This window comes from Dermacentor silvarum, chromosome 11, assembly GCF_013339745.2.
Source record: "Dermacentor silvarum isolate Dsil-2018 chromosome 11, BIME_Dsil_1.4, whole genome shotgun sequence".
Lineage (NCBI taxonomy): Eukaryota > Metazoa > Arthropoda > Arachnida > Ixodida > Ixodidae > Dermacentor > Dermacentor silvarum.
The window spans coordinates 79,812,749-79,834,911 of record NC_051164.1 but is presented as its reverse complement, the minus strand read 5'-3'; the positions used below and the strand labels follow the sequence as shown (position 1 = coordinate 79,834,911).

General features: G+C 45.7%; 2 protein-coding genes across 3 annotated transcripts in view; one reads left to right on the top strand and one right to left on the bottom strand.

Annotated features, from left to right (window-relative positions):
* The window catches only part of LOC119433115 (WD repeat-containing protein 76), a 37,637-nt gene extending 27,542 nt beyond the window's left edge, over nt 1-10,095 (top strand). For both annotated transcript variants that reach the window (XM_049658895.1, XM_037700258.2), the window contains exons 12-14: nt 1,777-1,926; nt 5,304-5,357; nt 9,104-10,095. In XM_049658895.1, coding sequence (XP_049514852.1) covers nt 1,777-1,926; nt 5,304-5,357; nt 9,104-9,359 — 460 coding nt within the window. In that variant the 3' untranslated portion in view covers nt 9,360-10,095. The remainder of the gene's footprint in view (nt 1-1,776; nt 1,927-5,303; nt 5,358-9,103) is intronic.
* On the bottom strand, nt 10,035-21,321 carry LOC119433114 (uncharacterized). Its single transcript, XM_037700257.2, has 4 exons — nt 20,672-21,321; nt 19,193-19,316; nt 17,584-17,742; nt 10,035-13,481 (listed from the first exon to the last, which is right to left on the bottom strand). The coding sequence occupies exons 1-4, from the start codon at nt 20,861-20,863 to the stop codon at nt 11,053-11,055; spliced, it is 2,904 nt and encodes a 967-aa protein (XP_037556185.1). The 5' UTR covers nt 20,864-21,321; the 3' UTR covers nt 10,035-11,052.
* Nucleotides 21,322-22,163: the final 842 nt, after the last annotated feature.

Sequence of the window (22,163 nt, the reverse complement as noted above, 5' to 3'; positions counted from 1 at the left end):
TTGCGAGGTCGCCGTTTCTGCATCATGCCGGAACTGCCGGAACAAGCGTGTACGTGCCGACTAGAGTGTTCTAGACAACCGTATTCTAGCACACACTAGTGCCGACGTCTCAGCCACGCGGATAAAATGGCAGTGAACCCTTCTCCTCTATTTTCTAGTCACATGTTGACCTTGCACGCTGCGGCAGCAGCGCAGAAGGAAGCAGCGGTGGAGGCACAGTCGGGCCAACGAAACTGCCACGCCCGCAAACGCTCGCTTCCCGATAACGGCAGAAAACGAAACTTCAGGGGGCGGCTAAAATAAGCTGGCGCCAGCACGGCGGCGGGTGCGCACGGAGATGTGCGCACGGAGTCGAAGGTGAGAGAGCTACGAGGGAGTTGAGAGGGAGGGCGAAGGGAGCCACCGAAGCGGCGGAGTTGACGCGGCCAAATCCGCTTCCCTGGCGCGCCCTCCTCCCTCACCTTCGACGGTCTCCGCGCGCACCCGTGTGCGGCGCCGCCCGCTCGCTCCCTGAAGCTTCGTTTTCTGTCGTTATCGGGAAGCGACCGTTAGCCGGCGTGGGCAGTTTCGTGGCCCGCGCTTGCTATGCACTTGCGCTGCGATATTTCACGACTCGCACCGTTCGTGCATCGTGCTATGGTGCACGAATACTTCAAAAATACGTCCTTTTAATTCGAACAAATTTTCGGGCCCCTTCGAGTTCGAATTATCGAGATTCGACAGTAGTTTTAATTGTGTTTCGATGATACGAATTTCGGCTAATACAAATATTTTTCGTGACCCCGTGAGATTCGTATCATCGAGCTTTTACTGTAAACAAGAAACGTAGCGCTTTGGAGGCGACATGGAGCCTCCTTTTTGTCAGTAGTTTTCTCAGTGTCTGTTTTGCGTGCGTCACTCTTACAAGGTGCTTCAGTGGTGCGTGGCAGCGGAATCTATGGAAAATAGCAATAGCGTGGGCTGAGAGCCAGCAGCAATGTTTTCATGGATAGCTCAAATGGTGGCAACTTATGAACTGATAGGTTGACGGGCGGAACGGTTAATTTTGGGGCTTTCAAAATAACAACCTTTCAGAGTAACAAACGATTTACCGTGGTCTCCTGAAGTTTGTTATATCGAGATTATCCTGTATTCACATGGGGAAAAAAAAAAGGAGACAGAAAAGCAAGACTGCCACTTTTATTGATATGATGATGATGGTGGTGCTCTGACTCACTTCTTTGCAGTGGGCGGCTAGTTTGCTAGCCAGGTCGAAGTCAAAATAAACACAAATTGAACGTGCACCACCAAACAATGCATGCACTTCGTACAGCTGTATGGCCTATCAGCATCCACATCGCGAAATCTAGAGCTTGCTCATTCGGTGGGGTTCAAAGTGCAGCTCCAGCGACAGCTGTCTCGGAGTCTGTAAGCGCCCAGTCTGTAAGCGTCTGTAAAAGGCCATGCATTTATGTACTGTAAGCGCCCAGAAGCCATTGCAGAAGACAGAAACATGTCATGGCCACCATATTTTTTACATCACATTCGAGATATGCGAAGCGGGAAGTGTGTCGCAGCATACAGGCCACAACCGGAAACTATGAATCATCGGGGTGGATGCCTGCGGGCTTTTCAAATTATCCGGTATAACTCTTATTGCAAATTACGGGCTACACAAATTCTACGAATTAACTGAATTTTCAAATAAACTGAGATTGAATCATTGAGGCTTTACTGCTTGCAGTCGGACTCTTTGTGTTTTCTTCTCGGGGACGTTTGTGTTTTTGGTCTTCCCAGGACGGTGAAGCTGTGGGACTCCCGAATGATGTCTAGAAGGAGCCCCGTGCCTCTCGGAACGCTGTCGCACAACCGCTCCTGTTCGGCGGCATTCCTCTCACCGGTTGAAGGCAGCAAAGTTGTCTCGACATCATTTGATGACACTATCAGGTGTGTATCTGTGACACTCACATAATTCACTAATCAGCCTTTCTCTTGATTGCGTGTAACTGCAGTTTGGAAAGAAGGTTACGTGGAAATAGGGGTGCATCTTGCCTCAAATTCCGGTTTCTCGAAATTGGTGCGTAGCACAGAATTTATTGCGAAAGGGTATGCTTTACCTACCAGAGTGGGTTAAATTATGCATTCACAACATGCACAGTGAAATTAGTAGTCAAAGGTAATTAATGAATGGTGGTTAATTAATCTACTAGTTTCACAAAGATCCTGATGTACCATGTTTACTCGCGTAATGAACGCACTCGCATAATGAACGCACCCCCAACTTTAGTCATAAAAAATTAGGAATTTTTTTTTCTCTGGCTTAATAAACGCACCCTGAACTTGCTGCCGTGAAGTAGGAGAGAGACAGTATGATTCAGCGTCCAATATGGCATCCGGTGGGTACGATTGTATCGGACGCCGTATCGGACGCCGAATCGTACCCTGTCTCCTACTTTTATTGCGATAGGAATCACATGGACACTCCAGGCACCTTTTTGCCGTCAGCGCCGACGATCGCGGCTCTATCTCCCGCGTTCGAGGGAGGAAACGCCGTATTTCGTCGCGTGCATGGCACCGGTGGGAGGGGAGGCAGGGAGGTGGCGCAGCAACTGCACATTGTGTGCCCTATCTTGAAAGTGATTGCGTCGCGGCTAAGTCTAGGTGCGACGGCAGCTTACAATTTTGTGCATGCTCCGTTCTCACCGCTCAGTTTGAGTTGAAGTGATACACAGCAAGAAGGTCACTTTGTTCGCTGTTACTGCCGTGCTTCCTCACGCCAGCGTTTTGACAGCGAGCATCCGCGTTCATCGAGTGTGATTGGTTCATGTTTGCCTGCGCGCGCTGACACCATGCTGGTTAAATTACTTTGCAGTTTACACGGCCAATAAAACTACTACCCTTAGTTCGTATAGTTGTCGACACATTTGCTATCGCAATCGATGGTTCACTTTTCCGGCGAAACTGCGACATTTTTAGAGGAGGCCGTGAAAAAAAAATCGCTCAAAATTTTACCCCGCATAATAAGCGCACCCCCACCTTTTTACATATCTTTCGGGAAAAAAAGTGCGTTCATTATGCGAGTAAATACGGTAGTTACTAAGTAGTACACTGCTTCAAATGTGCTGCAAGAAAATGTCCCTTAATCCTCTGTGCTGTGTCTGATATTCGGTTAGCACCCGCGGCGGTAGCCCATTGGCTGTGGCATTGCGCTGCTGGGCACGAGGTCGCTGGTTGAATTACGAATGCGGTGGCCACATTTCGATGGGGACAAAATGCGAACGCGCTTCTGTACCTAGATTTGTGCGTATAAAAACACAAGAAGGCCATGTGGTCAAAATTAATCTAGCGTGCCCCCACTACGGCAAGCCTTAACTTATGTCATGGTCTGGGCACCTAAAACCCCTGAATTTAATTAAATTTAAATTTCATAATTAATCGGCAGTCATTCACTACAGTTTGCCTCATAGCTCACTCTGTAGCTTTGGGATGTAAAGCATCACAATCAAAAATTTGTAAGTTGCCCAGCTGTGCAGTAATGTAGAAATAAGAACAGGGCTAGTTGGTATCGTAGCAATTGTAAAAACTGCGCTAAGTACAAAATGGAAAATACTAACGAGGAACACGCGCAAAGATAATGGGCAGAAACTAACTTTTTTTAACAGCGGAGCTGTTTATGCCGAGCGTAGTCTGTCCGTCGTAAACAGAAAATGTGGGCCAATCCTCGCGGCAGGGCAGGAAGGGTCCAAGCGCAATGGCACATACCCCTGTGAATAAGCTAAGCATGGTTGGGACTACTTCAGCTTAGTCAGTCATCGATAGCCAATCAATAGCTAATTGATAACTGATCAATAATCAATAAATTCTGGAAAATGCTGCGGATGACTTGGTAGTGCTTAGCCTAGCCCAAATACATGGCCAATACCTTGCGATAGCCAATCGATAATCGATCAGTAATCAATAAATTCTGGAAAACGCTGGGGATGACTTGATACTGCTTAGCCTAGCCCAAATACGTGGCCAATATCTTGTGATAGCCAATCAATAGCTAATCAATAATCTATCAATAATCAGTAAAATCTGGGAAATGCTAGGGATGACTTTGTAGTGCTTAGCCTAGCCCAAAAGCCAGGACTAGCTAGGTGCCCATCAGCTCCGCTGTCTCTTTAGCATTCATTCGCCTCCAGTGCAAGCTATGCTAATTTTTTTTTACACGTGGGCCTATGTCAGATGTGAATACGTTAGATGATGTAGAGAACATATCCCATTCTCTAAAGTGAATGGAAGTGTGTTAACTTCCATCCGTGCCCATGACAAACGTGGTCCTTGTTTTTGATGTGTGACCATGCTATAAGCACAATGTTGGTTCCGCAACCATTTGGTGTGCTAACGGTGCTCTCTTCAGTGTGCGATTTTTCATACTTAATGGGGGCCTCGAAAACATCTGAAAAAAATGAAAGCATGCTCTTTACTGCCCCCAAGGCCTCCATTTGCCACAGGCACGTCCAAAAAAGCTCTGAAGGCCTGCCAGTACACTAGTTAGAGGTGTCAGTGCTCGCACTGGGACAGGAGATGGCGGGTGCACGTGTGCGTAATTAAGGAATACATACCGTAAAAGGGATACATACCGTAAAATTCCGAGCAAGCGCCCCCCCTCAAGCAAGTCGAAATTACCGGTAAAGTTGGGGGTGGGGGGGAGGGGGGGGGGCGCTATCCCGGAACGGCACCAAAATTCAAGATGGCAACGACAAAATTTTCCTGCCAAAAAAAAAAAAAACCTCAACTGGAATGGCATTAAAATTTTATTGAACATGAACTTTATTAAGCCAAAGATATGTTAAGTGGTGTTTATCACTCTCAAAACCACCGAAAGAACTACAAAAAGAGGGCATCGACGCTGCACCGACGCGTCGCCACGACCGGCGAAACGAACATTGGTTACGCAGCTTCTATTCCAGGCAAAATTATGTCCCAGAACTGCCCCAGTTCTGTCTTGTGGGTGTACGCATGCGTGTGTGTGTGTGTGTGTGTGTGTGTGTGTGTGTGTGTGTGTGTGTGTGTGTGTGCGTGTGCGTGGGTGTACGCATGCGTGTGTGTGTGTGCACATGCAAGCACATGTGCACATCTTTTTGTATTGTATGATTTCATGTCGACAAGCCCAGCGCACCTCTCTTAGGAATGAGTTTACATTGTGCAATTACGATGTATTGTGCTGTTGTCCAAGAATGCTATACATGATCAATTCTGTCGTCATTTGTACATGATTTATGGTTGTTTTGAATCTAACACTGATGCTCCCCCCCCCCCCTCTTTTTTTTTCTCTGCAGAATATCCAACATCAATCAGGCAACTGGGGAAATGAAGCAGCAAACCACGCTCAAGTAAGATGCTTCATTTCGAATAGTGTCGCACCCGCCGCGGTGGCTAAGTTAGCTAAGGCGTTGCGCTGCTGAGCACGAGGTCGCTGGACCGAATCCCGGCCGCGGCGGTCGCATTTCGATGGAGGCGAAATGCAAAACGCCCGTGTGCTTGCGTTGTAGTGCACGTTAAAGAACCCCAGGTGGTCAAAATTAATCCGGAGCCCTCAATACGGCGTGCCTCATAATCAGAACTGGTTTTGGCACGTAAAACCCCAGAAAGAAGAAGAATAGTGTCGCTATCGCTCTTATCAAGTTCGAAAATATGTAGTGAAATTTTAATGTCACAGCGCAAGGACATGGCAGCCAGCCAAAAAGGATGATGACATATCGAGCTATTGTTTAAACATGTTTAAAAGCACATGCCAGCGCACATGCCAGAGTGGTGTACGACAGCAGCAACGCCGGTAGCAGTATTTTGTGATGCATATTTTAACCGCAGAGTGCACAAAGTTGATACTGCAGTGACTTATCGTAATCTACTTACTGCTGGTGTAAAGCGTTGGTAGCAACAGAATTGGTAATGTCCAGTCCTCTGACCATTTTCCTTCAATGAAAACACTGGCGCAACAAAAAAGAAAATGTTTCAAACGCATTTTAGTTTCACAAAATGTCACCAGATTTCGCTACACAAGCTTTGCTACTGCCATCCAGGGCTCTGGTAGCCTGGGAATCCGTAAACGGTAAGGAGCTTGCGGATAAGGTAAAATCAGCTTATCCGCAAATTATAAAAAAATATTAAATGTGCAAAACAATAACAGAAACCTGAAAATTATGCAATTTTTTTGGCGCGGCTGTGCACTACCTCCGGCATTGGCCCACGCAAGAGGCCGCATATCTGCCAGAAAGCTCGCCTTCGTGCGTAGCGTTCGCCACCAGTGTTTCCCAGTAAACATTACGGTTCCATAAGCTGCAGTTGCCGGGAAGCGTGAAAAGCAGTCGGGGATCTTTGAATGCTATCGCGTTCCACTCTTAAAGGCGAAGCTTACTCGTCCTCCAAGTTTTTTTCTTCCTTAAAACTCAGGTTAGAGTTCTGCACTCATACAGCACCCATTGGGCATCGTTAGCTAGCTATCGATGGTTTGAAACGCTGCTTTCGAGACCTTCCGCGCCGCTCATGTCCAGTGCGCTTTCAGACATGAAAGAGAACTATATTTTTGTTTTCTAAGCAGTTTGCTTTTTTCCCGCGAGGCAGATTCTTGAATGCGCTCCGAAGTTATGCGATCGTCAAAGTAGAAAGCAAAAATGGCCGCCCACTATCGATGGCTTGAAACGCCGCTTTCAAGATCTTCCGCGCCGTTCGCTGGACACACACCGCCATCAGACGTGAAGGAGAACTATAGTTTAGATTTTTAAGCAGTTCGCATTTTTCCCGCTTGACGGTGATTTCTAAACGCGCTCCGAAGTTTCCCGATCATCAAAGCAGAATGCAAAAATTTCCAGCTCCCGAAGTGGCGCGCGCGCTTTGGGAGGTAGCAGATCTTGCGATTTCGCTGCCTCTGCAGCTCATCTTATCGATGCATAGAGCAGCAGCGAGTTGGAGGACACTGACTTTTCGTCGGAATTTGATTCTGAAAGCGGCAACGACGCAAACCAGCCCGGAACATCGGCAGTCGCAGCCCAGCGCGCCCAATTGTAGTGCTTGCAGTTCAATTTTTGTAGCGGAACACCTGTTTAACGAAAAATTTTGATTTTCTCGGAGATAGTGCCTATTAGACGACAATACATTTTGTAAATCTCATAATTTTCGTTAATTTTTTTCTTAGTGGATACAAAGCGTGTCTTTACAAACTTTTCATTTTTATCCCGCAACCTTGATTTTGGCAATTTATATTTTTTTATGACATACATCTCGTTAATAAAACATTTATGCGAGAAAAGTGCATTCATTATGCTTTTTGTTTATGTATTACATAAAATATTGAGTGCAGTAGTTCAGAAAAAAAAATCTGTTGTAGCCTACAAAAAACACCTAGTATTTTCCCCATGGTAGGGAAAGAGTCATTTCCATGTTACTTTTCTACTTCAGACAAATAGAAAGCGAGCACACGTTTGATTAGGGGGCACGTAACAATCTGGCAAGTACTGCCAAATGAATCAGTGGTGTGTTTTGGCATTTTTTCTGCATCTTGTTTAGTTCAACCCGCCAGATAATTTGATCAGCTTTGTCAGCCCCGTCAGCATTGAGTTAATGGAAGTTGACAGTATACAACATGAACTAGGTCTTAGCAGACTTTATTAGTATCTGTGGTGCCTTTAGTATCTCTTTAATAGCGTGGATGTTGTTTTTCTTCTTTGATCATTTCGATTTACTGTGTTTGCCGAAATATATTGCGAATAGACTGCTGATGCATAATGCAAACATAGCCTGGCATGCATGGTAACGCATAGTGTGAACATATTGCCTGTTGCTCAATACCATTCTGAATGCCATTGATAAAGTTAGGAAATTTGCAGGCGCATGTTGGAATCAGCTAGCACAAGACAGGGGTAATTGGAGATCGCAGGGACTTCGTCCTGCAGTGGACATAAATATAGGCTGATGATGATGATGATATGCACTTCTGCTTGTAAGAAGCTAATTTGTAAACTTTGGTCAGAGCTCATTGGCTGTCACCGCGCCATTCCCGACACTGACTGCTGCAAATAATCCGTTGCATTGAAACATGTTATCTGCATCGCACTACATTTTATATTTTTAGGAATTGGTGTCTGCTGTAACGCCTGTTGCACGCACCTAAATTGGTGCTTAGTTACAGGTATTGTTTTCATACAAAAAGACACCAGTACACATCAGAGATAAGACGTGGGTAAGTTGTAGTACTCCGTTTGAAATTGAAAGTGGAACACAACAGGGTCATGCAGTGTGTAGAACAGATAGCTGGCTTTAGAGCAACAGAATGGGTGCTGAGGGAAGGGAAATGCAATTAAGGGTGAGAAGGTGTTGGAATGTTGAATGTGTTAATTGATGCAGGAAAGACAACAAGAGACCACCGAGAGGTCCAGCTGCATGTGCCGGGTGTTCAAAATTAAGCTTTACGGAATTTTAAGAAATCGCGTGTGGCATGTAGTGTAATTCTTATCATTGAGCTGGGTTATTCGATGAGCGGGACATTAGTAGCACGAGGAATCGAAACACATATTCAAGTAATTAACCAAAAATTCACTAACTTAACGACACATATTGCAATTTACGAATTGTAGCTGGTGAGCTTGTCAGGCTTTGAACGAATTTCAAGAATGACACCAGTTTGGAGATATGTGCCATCAAACTTGCCGTAAAAATGCACTGTTATTCCACTTACTTGTTTAGCAAAATGCTGTTTCATACATGAAACACAAAAGTAACTGGAACGCCCATGTATTTTGTCCCACACTTTCGGAAATATCTCGACACTGGTGCCATCCTGGTAATTAATTTCAAGTGGATGCATCTTGCAAACTCACCGGCTGCAATTCATAAATTGCAATATGTGTAGTGAAGTAATTAACGAAGTTCATTAGTCAATTTTTGCTAACTAGTTGAATATGTGTTTCGATTTCTCGTGCTACTAATGTCCGCCTCTTTAAATAACCCAGCTCAACGATAAGAATAATGCTACCTGCCACAGGCGATTTTTAAAAATTCCGTAAAGCTTAATTTTGAACAGCCTGTATAATTAGGCCGATGAGGATGACAATAAAATGCCTCCTTTCCTTTGCTATTTAAGGCACAACAACATGACCGGGAGATGGCTGTCGCCGCTTAGGGCAGTGTGGATGCCCGGATGCGATGAGCTCTTTCTAGTCGGCAGCATGGAATACCCACGGCGCATCGAGGTCTACTCGAGCAGTGGCACCCTTCTGTACAAGTTTATGGGCGAAAGCCTGGCTTCGGTCTGCTCACTCATCGATGTCCACCCCGAGCGACTCATCATTGCCGGCGGCAACTCAAGTGGCAAGCTGCACGTACTCGTTGAGCCGTAGGTTGCGAATGTAACGCAGCTTTTAACTTCGAATGAGCACTGCAGCACCGGCAGCCCGAGAGTGCAGAAGAGGCTCTGTACTTGTCACCAATGTAAAAATGTGCTGCAGCAGCTTTCAGAACACAAATAACCACGAAGAAACTCATTCTCCTTGTGGTCTCGATTTTAGCGGTGCGTTGGTGTAAGCCACAGTGGTGGAAACAAAGCACGCGCAATGGCCACAGTAAAGATCATGCAACACAAGCAGTCGTGTTGTGCCTCGTTTCTACTGTCCTGTATACTAGTGTCCAAGTGCCTGTCCTTGGCACCTTTTGCATGCGTCTTTTTAACTCTAAGCAGAGCAGTGGACTAAAGGACTTGTACCTCAAGCCACCCTCTTTGTCTTTATTTAGTGTTCTTTATTTTCTTTGCGCCAGCTTTGTTTCCACTGCCATGAACCAAATCCAACTCGGCCTGCTTGCTTACATCGGTCGCACAAGTCCAGAATGCAGTGCTCAGTTTCTAGCAGTATGCCTAGGCTGCTGCAAGGGAGTTTGCGACTCTTTGTGGCTTTTCTGTTCTGGAAACTTCTGCCGACAGCTGTATATATGAACTGACAGAACACACTTGTAACCTATTTTAAGTCTTTTTATTTCAATTTTTTTTTCGTATTTGTTGCATTCCCACAGCGAAAGTCCTGTGTTTAGACACATTTTGTAAAGGTGTCTCTCAGCTAAAGGTGTCTCTCAGCTGAGAGAACACGAGGCAAGATAAAGTGCTATAAACAAAAATTCTTGCAGCTTGTGTTTTATGATAGATGCTTTTATTGTATAAAAAGACCCTGCTCGTAGCTTCAGTAAGGTGAAGAAACGCATTGCCAGAGGAAAAAAGAAACGCACTGTCTCTCTTCTATTATACAAAAAGAAAAAAAGAAACTAGGCTTGGCAAAAAAAGTACATCTGGCACTCTTATCACTAGTGCTACTATCACTTCCACTAAAGCAGCACCGAAACATTATATAATTAATACGTATTTAAAGACTCAAGCCAAAACATAATGTCCCTAGAAGAAGAAGTTGACTAGGCTGTTATCCACAGTGAAAAAGCATGAATGATCAAACCATGCCATGAGTCATTTGTAGCACTATAACTCTGTGCCCACTGCAGGTCAAGGACTATTGGCACGGCACAGTTGCAGGGTGAGGCAATGTCTAGCCAGTCACCTCTCTACTAGAACGTAGGTGTTCGTTCAGGCAAGTCACCTTGTCAACTTAAAAACCTAAAAATTGCACTTGTGCTGTGGAAGGCCTTGCGATATAAGCTCGCGTGTTGGCCTCCCTAACTCTTGGCGAAAGCTTGACAATAAAAACCAGCGCCTGAATTGCATGTCAGCAGGCTAAACACTTTTCATACTAGTGGAACATGTCTAATTGTTCTCTTGAAGCACGTATTCTGTATTAACCACCATTTGGAACCTTAATAAAGCTTCTTAGTATGGGACTTGTGTGCAAAGCTGTCAAGTTGCTGGTTCTGGCCATTTTTCTCATCCGAACACATCTGGTGCACCACACTGTGTTGTTCTGCTCACCAACCACAGAACTCTGCACACATTTGTCGTGTAGAGGAAAGTGGCAATCTTGCCAGACCGCTCTGCAGTCTCTTGTTCAAAGATCGCGGCGGTTAACATTCCCTGGAAACCATTAGGAAAGATGGCTTTCAAGAGGTTGCACCAAGTCCCCGAGAAAACTTCTGCTTTCCCTTGAAGTGCAGACCATTCTCGCCATTGGTGCACAGGGGCCTTAGCAATGTGAAGTCGGCCTGGTCGTCACCGTCGTCAAGGTTTGCCAACTGGTACAGAGAGCGATCCGGCTCATTAGTCGGCGCATACTTTTCGCCTCGCTTCGCCGCCGTCAGCCAGAGGGCACCGAAGTTGAGGCAACACAGCGTGACGACACTCACGTTGACGTACACTAGGACAGCCGGCTCGCGCTCAATGAGGTGACTGGCGAGGAATGGCAGCGCCATCTCCCCGAAAGCCGCGCCGAGCAGAACAACAGACGCTGCGCGGTTGGTGACGCGCATGTGGCGCTCAAGCCAGGCCAGTGACGTTGGCAAGACAGAAGCCATTCCGACGCCCAAGACACCGACTCCTGTCCAGAGCAGAGACTCCATCCTGTCAGCACCTGCCACGAGCAAGACAGACGCAAGGAAGCAGATGCCAAGGTCGCCAAGGAGCATGTTCCGGCATGACACTTTGATCGCGATGGGTATCGCGAGAAAACGCGCGGCTGCGAAGCTGCCCCAGAAGACGTATGTCAGGGTGTAGCCGCGCGGGTGGGCCGCATATATTTGGAGCAATTCACCCACAGCAGCTTCCATTCCCATGTAGAGAAAAAAGAAAAGTGAACTGAGCAAGACCAGGCTGTGCTTGCTCGAAGGCCCAGGTGTCTTGATGTCTTCCTCTTGGCGTGACCGCGAGTCACGTGGACTCGTGCACAGGAATGCAAGAAATACCACCGACACGACAAAGAGGTATGCCCCAAGGATGGCATAGACAAACTCCAGCTTTCCGATCCTGTTCTCTATGAACTTGTGAGTAATCCACGCGGTGAGGCCTGTTTCAGCTGTTGGCAATGCCTTTTCAAGCATGCTCGATTTAGTAGTGAATGACGGTGGCTTTGTATCTGAGCTGCCTTCATTTGACATGGTTGTGGCAGCTATGACTGCTGGCAGTGTGGGCTCGGGTGAAGCTGTCACTGGCTCAAGCGTTTGCCCAACCAGGTTTGGTGGTTTCACAGGCTGGTGTGGTGTTTCTGCAGTCAACTGCTTGATGCTCGTCTCGTTATCCTGTGTGGGCAATTGATTGTTTGTTGGTACAGAGGCGACAGTTGTTTCTGGAGGGTCAACACTTTCCTCAGTCGTCCTTATGCTAGTATGTATTATACTCGTAGTTCTAGGAGCAACTGGGGCTTCGGTGGGCTGGTCAGGCAGGGCCTCTGTTGTTAGCACCTCTTGTGTGAGAGGAGCTGTGACAGGTTCTGTCACATCAGGTTTGATGGTTGTAGCAACAGTGACGCTCTTCGTTGTTGCTGCTTGGCTGGTGTTTCCTCTACTGATAGTGGGATAGCTTGTTGTGCTTTTGCTGGAAATTGCAGGCTGTAAAGTAATACCTACACTTGTTGGTACATGAGTGTCATTAATATGCATTTGCAATGTACCTTTCCCAGTTTTACTGGAATTGTTCAGTATCTGTGGTGCTGATGTGATGTTTCCATCATTACTCTCTGTCTTGTTACCCTCGTTTGGTAATAACGCCGGTGGAAATGTTGTCCCTACTGCTGCTAGGATCGATGGACTCTTAGAGGGTGTAACGGAGCTACTGGTTAAGCTCAATTTCAGAGATGTCGTATTGGTGTGTGCAGATGAGTTGGTTGAATTAGGAGCAGCTGCAGCTACAGTGCCTTTGTTTGCCTTCTGTGACTTGCGATCCCACTTGTCTTGGTTTTGTGGTCCTTCAGCATAGATTGGTTTGGTTGGCTTCTTAGCTACTGTCGTTGAGCTTGGGGCCACAGTCGTAGTTCGTGTCCGATCAGCACTGGTGTTTTCTATTGAAGTGTCATTAGAGTCGGCATTACTTAAGTTCTGGAGTGCTTGCTGTCCTGTTTGATCTATCGTGCTGGTCTCATTCTGCATCGTGCTTTCATTATGCAATGTGTTTTCATTATGCAATGTGCTTTCATTCACTGTGGTTTCGTTAAGCACAGTGCTCTCACTCTGCATCGTGGATGCATTAAAAAAGGGCAACCGAGATTTAGTATGTTCAAGCTGCTCGTCTACGCTTCGCCGATGTCGTGAGAGGCCTTCTGTAGGTGGCAAGTCCATCCACTTTGGTGTAATGTGCGAATGATGTCGGTTGACCACGATGCCGTGGTGTATTCCGATTGGGGGGATATGAGCGTAGGTCGCTGGTGCCAAAGAGGTGTTGAAGCTGTGTGTTGGTGCAATTCCACCAAGTGAGGCAGGTGAAAGGAATGGCTCAGCGATCAGTGGTGCGACGAGGGCTCCGAGGGCAAAGCAGAAGTGCAGTGCTTGCATCAGGGGAGCACTGTGACGACCCCACAGGTCCAGGCACCAAACATTACCACCTGCAATAAACATGTCCAAAGCACATTTGTAACAATGCAACCTTCATTCTGGGTGATTAACTTGAAATGCCAAATAACAGCAGTGCCTTGTTATCTACACTATTCAACATAAGCCACAGGGAATTAACGTATTGTACAGAATTTACTCGGTTTTCAAGACTAAAAGTTGTACTTGTCAAGTTCCTGCATGCCTGCAACCGATTTACACTTGTTTCGGGGAAAGCTGTTCTGTGCAGAACAGAATAAAAAGTAGCGAAGCTTGGGTAATTTGCTTGTCAGTCTATTTTGCGAGCGCTATTACCATCAAAAGTATTTACGAGGTGTGGGCTCCATGAAAAAGCCGAATGTTGGTAAAGTTGGTGCTTGCAGCCAGTAAAACAGCAGTATATTATGTTGGTCATATGTATTAGGGCATGCTGCATGCCCGCGCTGCTGAAATATTCAGCTATTTTGTGGATCCCATTACCTGCGAACTTTTGATGATAATAGTTGATTTGCAGTGTTAGCTATGTCCATGGAATCAAATGGCTGTTTGTCAGTCTGGGTAGGGTCTGGAGAAACAATGGGATGCCTGCCTCATCCATATACCCCGCTCCCTAAACCCTGGCTCATGTAGAGGTTCTTGCATGCCATCTCTCATCTTCTGTTCCGGTCATTGTCTGCTCATTCTTGAGTAATGCTCATATGAAAAAAGAAAAAGGTTAACATTGCAGAAAAAAGTATTTGTAGAATTCTATACAGTGTGTGGACAAAAAAAAAAAAAAATACAGTGTTGTACGAAAAAGCGTTCCTGGAACTAGTTCCTTTTGGGAGGAATCGAGGAACGCCACCGTTCTGTTAAGGGTCAGTGGAACTGTAACAGTAACTCGTTAGGTTTACAAGGGAATGGCATTTCTCCTGTCGGAACCCGAAAAACAATTAACCAACGATTACAATACTTCCTAATGTGAAATTTGAGCGCAGCTATGTATGTGTTTTCATTTCGCGATACATTGAGGCAAAGAATTTGAGACAGACATGTAGCAGAGTTGGCAATCGTCGAAAATCTGATCTGCGGGTCAAGCACATCGGCTTTTATACATGACTCGTCGAAGGTTCCACTGTAATCGCTGGTGCCACTTGACTTCCAGAAAGTACTACGCAATTCGCGTCGTGCATACAATCAGATTACAAAACAATTGAAACAAGCGCGAACGAGACCAAACCAAGCAAACCAAACAAGCGCGAGCAGACGATAGTATGAAACGAGCGGTCCAGCTGAGACCACGTACGAGCACGCAACGAGCAGTCGGGCGGGTCTGCATGAAACCAGTTTCCCGCGCACACGTCACTGAAGAAGTCGCTCTCATTGGTCTCTGCTGTTCGCAGCTCACGCTTTCATCTTTCGCTGTTGTGCTCTTTCATCTTTTGCTGTTGTGCTCGTTTGCTCGGTTACGCCGTCGCCAACATTCACTCCAGGTACGGCCATTACGAGCTGCACTCTAAAACGGGTTCGTCTGTCGGACACCAACATCGGGATGCAATTCTTGCTGACTTTAAACAAGGGACTTCACTAAGTTGCGAATATTTATTCTTGACATTTTTTTTTTCCCACTCATACTGCAATATTGAATCTGCATTAATTAAACACCTATGTATTGTTCCTTTCGATGCAGTTTCTTGTGCAATAAATTTAAATATATTGGTGCATGTGAGTAACTTTTTATTTGCACATCTGAAGTGCAGTATCCTGACTGCACATTTGAAGACTGAAGTGGAAAGTTCCATATGTGTGACACTTGTAATAGATGAGCACCAAAGTTGCAGTTAGACATGTCTGGGGTATGTCCGGAGCTCCCTGAAAAAATTCGTCTAGGAGCGTCTCTTTAGATTCTTTTTATCTCCAGATAATCTGCTTTCGGCGATGTTCAAATTCATTTAACATATGTAGTTCAATGCAAGTTTTAAATTGCTCACTTTATTTCGCCTCGGGATGATCCCACACTATAACCTCTTCAGTCACGGTGTACACATTTGTGTACGCAACTTATTTTTCCCATTTCTGTGCAGTTACGGCAAGGAATAGACCACAAAAATTAATCTTAGGGTGAATTAAATGTTTGCTTACCTCAAGTACCTTCATTTTACTTCTGAGGGAAATCTAGCGCTACCGAAGATCGCTTTGGAGAAGGCACTGCAGTGTTTGATGCGACATGGGACGTTTCTGTAGCAATTTCGAAATAATTTTTTGTCTTTCTAGTAAAGCTTGCAACCAATAACTAACTTTTGCAGGTAATTCACACTAGTGATGCAGTTCTTTTTTATGAAAAAAATTTATCATTAGCACAATAATTAGATATTTAATCACTGTAATTATGGTGACTCATCATAAAATGCAGAAAGATTCATTCTACCACCTTGACTTGTTCTTAATGGAGTCTGCAGCACCTTGGCATAAAATTATGTAAATTTCATACATTTATCGGCAGTCGATCATAATTCGTGACTGAAAGGGATATTTTAATTTTAAAAATCAAATGTAACGGCACATTTCAATGTTCTAAGTGAAACTGGAATGCATTCCTTCCGCATTAAAGGAACTTGTAACGGGAACTCATTTCAAGATTGGGTAGGAATGAGCTTTCGTTCCTGTTTTAGAGGAATGTGAACAACACTGAAAAAACGTCTATAAGGCACAAGCATTCTCATCACCATAGGCCACAAAAGCATATCGACTGCAAGAAAAGCATTTTCAACAACAGACTGATTTGCTTCTGTCTAATTATCCCCATCTAATACATTGCTGTCTTCCAGATCGTTAATTATTTTTAAATCTCTCTGTGCGTTTACTGTCATAAAAGATACACAAGACTGACCTCACCATGTTCGCATGCACTGCTGTTGTGGCATGATGCCGGTAACAGCATCACACACAGCTCCTTCACCACTGTTTTTAGGCTCCCATAAAAATCACGGGTGCTTCACTGATTTTTCTACAACTGGACTCCTGCCATTGAGAAAGCTTCATCGTTCGTTGTAGTTAACAGAAAGAATTCTGAGAAACTGAGGGGCTTGATTTATTGTTGGTCCATGGTAGAAAACAGCGCTAAAGACACAGTCCAGAAGGAAGAAGATAGGACGAGCTCTGACACAGGACAGCCCTCGTCCAGTCTTCTTCCTTCTAGTCCGTATCTTTAGCGCTGTTTTCTCCCCTGGATGCATGCCAACGAGCTCACCTTCAAAGCCTCTTATTGCTAGTGCAGAATGTGTACATACGTGCAGGGCAGTGTCCACTATCATCGCTGCCACGCCGGCCACTATCGTAACAAGACAGCTAGGCACAAGCACATGATCTTTGGAACAAATGCCTTAACTTGTAGTCTTGTGAATACTAGCAGGTTCTTGGACCTCAATAAACATCCGTCCTTTACCACGTGGTCACATCCCTTGGTTGCATTGCAGCCAAGGAAAGCATAGGGGAAATTAAACTTCAGGTAGCAAATATCAAGCGAAACGGAGGTTTACTGGCCAGGTTCCTGCTACTGTGTTCACATACTACATAGTGCCTGGAGTTGAGAGGATGTCACCACGACTGTGAGGGGTACTGGCTAACACTCCCAAGGTTAAATCTAGCGCTCATACACACATATCCAAAATAGCAGACAGGACCATTGCCGTGGCTCAGAATGACTAAGTTGAGTGAATTGGTAGGGATTCATGTTCATGGATTTGTCCATGAAAAGGACACAAATTAGCACGCCTGACTTTCAGCAACATAAAAGCCATGCCCCAGCTGTTAGAGCATTGCATGGCATGTGGAAGCTGCAGGTTGAACTCTCACCACTAGCAAGTTGTCTTTTCCACTTCTGTTTTCCTCACTATTAGTACATTTCAATAAAAGGAACAGATAATTTCCCCTATGCTTCCATTAGCTTCATGCTGTGTGCTGGCCTCGCAATACTTCTTAGAAGAGTGTTTTACATTCACAACGAAATCGTTTCATACCTTATCTTCCAACATATCATTTTGTGATTGTCATGATTTACTTCCAATGCATCAATAAATAATGACAGTTTCAAGTGAACAGGCAGCATGCACAGATGTAGTCACCACTGTGCCCTACCTGTGTCTAGAAATCCCATGGTGATGCCAGTAATGGCTGAACATGCCATCAGGGTTGCTAGCTGGACGCAAAAGGGCATCACTATGATGCCAATGGACGTAGCGAAGATGCTGAGGAAAAGCAGGAACTGTCTGTTGTACCAGTCGAAGAGAAAACCACCTGCACAGAAGGAATTGAGCAGGGAATGCATTCTTTGCTGCTGTACTAATGCGGACAAAAGGAGCTTAGCCGAAAGCATCGCAGTGTGGGCCTTTTGCACTGAAGTTATGTACGGCTGTGCAAGTGTTCAGCTCGTGGACCTTTTTGTCAGGTTTGGCTCATACAAACTACAAAAGAAACATTGGCGATTCCTTCAGCTCAAAAAAAGTCCTTTAGATGTAGAGAGCAGTTAGCTTTGCTGCCGTGCTTATGCTGTGAATATGAATTAGTCTTAACAGTTAAAAGGGACAGAAGGATAGTCAAGTGGGCATGTTGGTAAGGTGTCATAGTGAAAAAGAGGGAATGGGACAGGGGGGGGGGGGGGGGGGCAGAAGCGCTGGCGTCGTCCTTTTGTGTCCCTGTCCTGTTTGGGACACTACAGCATTAAATGCATTAAGCCAGTCTAACCTGGTAGACTAACCTTTTCAAAGCTCTGCATTTATGTGGTTGAGATGGATTATTGGCAAAGAAAATCAAAACCAAACTTATCGCTGAACCTTGTGCACTTGGCTACAGTGCCTGTAATGGTCATTGTGGCGGCATTGATTTCATAGTTCTTCTTTGTTCATATTTGCGTTTGTTCCGCATAGGAAGGGCCCACAAAATTGCCAGGTGATCCTCTTTATAGAATGTTCATATATCCTAGACTAAGCATTGCCAACGTCTATGATGATGGGGGAAGCAAGTGTGATAATTTCAAGGCAATGTTGCCACCAGTAGTTTGCTCTTGCTTCCTTTCTGACACACCAAGTTTCCGCTCAGGGTAAGAGAGCTATATGCAGTTGAACTGTAATCGACTAATTCATCTTCACGTTATTGTCTTTTTAAAGCAAAGCCAGTTGCACTTGGCTTGTAGCATGGACTGAAATCATGGACGCACTTCTCTCTGGTAGTGCCTTACATGCTAATACAGCCCATGCAGGTATGAAAGCAGCAGTAGAATGGTGTGTGCCCAGCTCAAGTGCTGTACATGGACAGTTGAACAGCAACTGAAACAGATATACAAATCCCAAAGTCACAACCATTTGCAACCTTGGACACATTTTTTTATATCAAACTTCATGTCCACCCGCCGTGGTTGCTCAGTGGTTGTGGTGTTGGGCTGCTGAGCACGAGGTCGCGGGATCGAATCCCGGCCATGGAGGCCGCATTCCGGGGGCGGGGGCAAAATGCAGAAAACACCTGTGTGCTTAGATTTAGGTGCACATTAAAGAACCCCAGGTGGTCCAAATTAATCCGGAGCCCCCCCCCCCCCCCCCCCCCCCACTACGGCGTGCCTCATAATCAGATGGTGGTTTTGGCATGTAAAACCCCATAATTTAATTTTAATTTAAACTTCATGTCCTGGCTCCACAAAACATCAGCCATGAAATATTACCTATGGGCAGCACTGATGTAGGAAAAGAATTACCTATTAGGCAGCCAAATATGTAGCCACCATAGCGTGCTGTGTAGAAGTGTTGTATGTCAGCTTCAGCATTGGTTCTCTTTTGAAGGTCTTGAATCGTTGCAGTTGGTATGGCAAAGCAAAGGCCCTGCAAATATGAGCAAGCATGATTCAATCATACCCATCCACCTTGTTGATTGGTTAAAGCTCCAGGACACTGCTGTGTCAGCTGGGCATGCAAGAGCATTAGCAGAGAGACAATGCCAACAGGCTCATAATTTAAGCTTGGTTAATTAATTTGCAATTCTGATTAAACTGAACAAGTCTCGAAACTTTGGCTGAACACACTGTGTTTTCAGTGGTAAAACAGGGTTCCTTATGCACAAAAAAAAAAAAAAAATATGCAGCAGGAAAGAACATCTATAGATGACTAGATAATCGAAACATGGCTCACACAGACATATGGGTCAGTACTGATTGACAGGTGTGGCTTATAATGCCCTTACTGGCTTAATATATTTTTCAGCATTTTACTCTACGTAGGGTTTCATAGAAACAGTAATAATTTGGTTCACATGTGTATCTCTTGATGCACTAAATCACGGTTTAGATATCTGTAAATATGTCAGTCAGTTTGGATCGTTGCGAGCAGTTAGCAACTTGCAGAAACACAGGTAAGCCTTGTAGAGGGTCCTTGCTTCTACTGTATAGCAAACTTCTGTGGCATGTGGAGAATACTATGGCAAGAACATCTGTCCAATGGTAAGGTGAGAGAATGTGTGCTGTGTCAGATGTGTTGATAAACAAGCTGTCATCACACGACAGTTTAGTAGCACACATACTCGTCATTTGGTTGTACCCCCCTCCCACATTGCAATGTTGTGCTCAAAACATGCTCCAACTGAAACGATTGTATGCAGCTTGTCAAAACGTCTGCAGCTGTGGCAGATCTTCTCATGGACAATACCCGTCCACGCCTCCTCCCCATCCCAACGAGAGCATATATATGTTTTGATTCCCTTGAACAGCGACTTCTTGCAAGGGCATGATTGTAGAGCCCTCCCATGTCTCTCTCCAAGGTTAAAAAAAAAAAAAAAAAAAACTTTTTTAAACCTCCTTGTCTCTCTCTTTGTTTCTTTCTTTGTGGTTTATGGTCCGTACTTTTGTGGGAAATTGACTAATTCACCGCAGCCCAGGGCAGTGCGCCGTAAATTTCTAACAATAGTTAACCTACGCCATCACAATAGGTGACAGAAATGGTGCTGGAGCAGATAAGAGCCACAGAATACAAAGCAATAGCCAGCCTTTTTTTTTTTTTTTTACTGCCGCGTGAACGGTGTTACGCGATCGCACGGGTAATTAAAACATCGTGCTCTCGTTTCGCCACATGTTCCCCGTTGCCACGGCGTCTGACATGAATGAGGGTGCCCTAACTAACTACAACAGTTGCTGTGCGAGCGCGCTCCCCCCGATTGCGTAAACGCACTCCGTCGGCCGACTCACCAAGCCAAAGAACGAAAGACACAGATTGACAGTCCGCGCAACAGTGAGGCGGCCCCCCGAGTTCGCGGCGTGGTTTCTGGACACTATGCCGTGGCGAGACGACAGCTTGTTCGTCAGTAGTCCGGTCTGATCAAAGACCAGCTCTTCCTCGTCGTCGCTACGCTGGAAGGAGTCCCTCGTCGAGGCCATCATTTTTTCGTTCGTGCGAATGTTTATCTCGGCGTGCGGCAATCACCGCGAATGGACGTTAACGCCTTTCTCACATCGCTACACTACTTGCCGGCACGGGCGAGGCGCTCAATCAGCGGCTTCTGTGTTTACGCGCCGCAGGCTCATTTGTGACGCAGTAAACGCGGCTGATTGACGGCGAGCATCCTCGTAAAGAAGCGGCACCGTACGCCGCCAAGGGCGAAACTGGGCTCCGTGCACGCACACACCACTGATCGGGGTCGTCGGACGAGTCGCTGCTGGAGGAATTCCACACCAGTCGGAGACGCGGAAAACAGCACAAAACACTCCGCCCACGAGTAATCGATGACGCACTGGTAGTGGTTGGGTTAAGTCGCTACAACACCGTCCCCCGCAGATTACGCGTAGAAATCCGCAGTGAGCTGCCAAATCTTCGGTCTCTCTCTCTCTCTTTCATACAGTCTCTGTCTCTGTCTCTCTCTCTTTCTCTCTCTCTATATATATATCCCGTTATGCAACGTTGCCAGACTCCTTACGCTTGCTCCCAAATTAAGCGGCCAGTAGCGGGATAAAAAAACGGTAACACGGGGAGAGTTTGTCGGCCCCTCTCTTATCTCAGTGTTACACCTGCAATCGTGCTCAAGACATCTGGGGACCGCCTCTAGTAATGCGAAGACCTCCGCGGAATAAAATGGAGTACAGGTGCCAGCAGCTGCATGCGTTCAATCTTTGTTGTTTCCGCGCTTGTTACGCGAATAGCCAGGAAACATCTAGCTCTATCATTCACGTAAGCCCTCCTGGCTAACAAGAAAAAGAAAAAAGGATGTCAGCTGGGCGCTTACGAGAAAATGCAGCTTGTATTTTCGTGACACCGCTGATACGGCGCACGTACGGCGTGTTCATGCAATTTTTTCATAATATTTTCTCTTGCAGCTGCCTGAAACGGAACTAATTAGTTCCACGTCGGAAAGAACCACATCTATTAGGAGGCGTGCATCCATATATGACGAGCCTTAATCAGAGTGCATGACGTTGATTCACTCAGACTATAGCTTGAAGGCATTGGGACGCACGTTCTACAATAACGAAATACCTTTTCATGCCTATTTATAAGCAGACGACGAGTCAGTGAAGTGGGGTTGTACATATTATGATTTTTGTTTGCTTTCTGAGTCCTTCGCTTATATTAAAGCACGAATAAGCGGGCACGACCGCGAACAATTGGTCCTTCGACGAGGCCACGCTGTACACGGACTTATAATGCGTGAGGTCACGATCAGGGCTGATGTGCGATGCCTGTACC

What these genes read in the sequence shown, in the direction of transcription:
- LOC119433114 (XM_037700257.2), bottom strand. Translation starts at nt 20,863, where the DNA reads ATGATGGCCTCGACGAGGGACTCCTTCCAGCGTAGCGACGACGAGGAA. An exon ending in GTCTTTCGTTCTTTGGCTTG is followed by an intron (nt 19,317 to 20,671) that starts GTGAGTCGGCCG and finishes TCATATTTGCAG; the next exon opens with GGCCTTTGCTTTGCCATACC. An exon ending in CATATTTGGCTGCCTAATAG is followed by an intron (nt 17,743 to 19,192) that starts GTAATTCTTTTC and finishes CCTTCTGTGCAG; the next exon opens with GTGGTTTTCTCTTCGACTGG.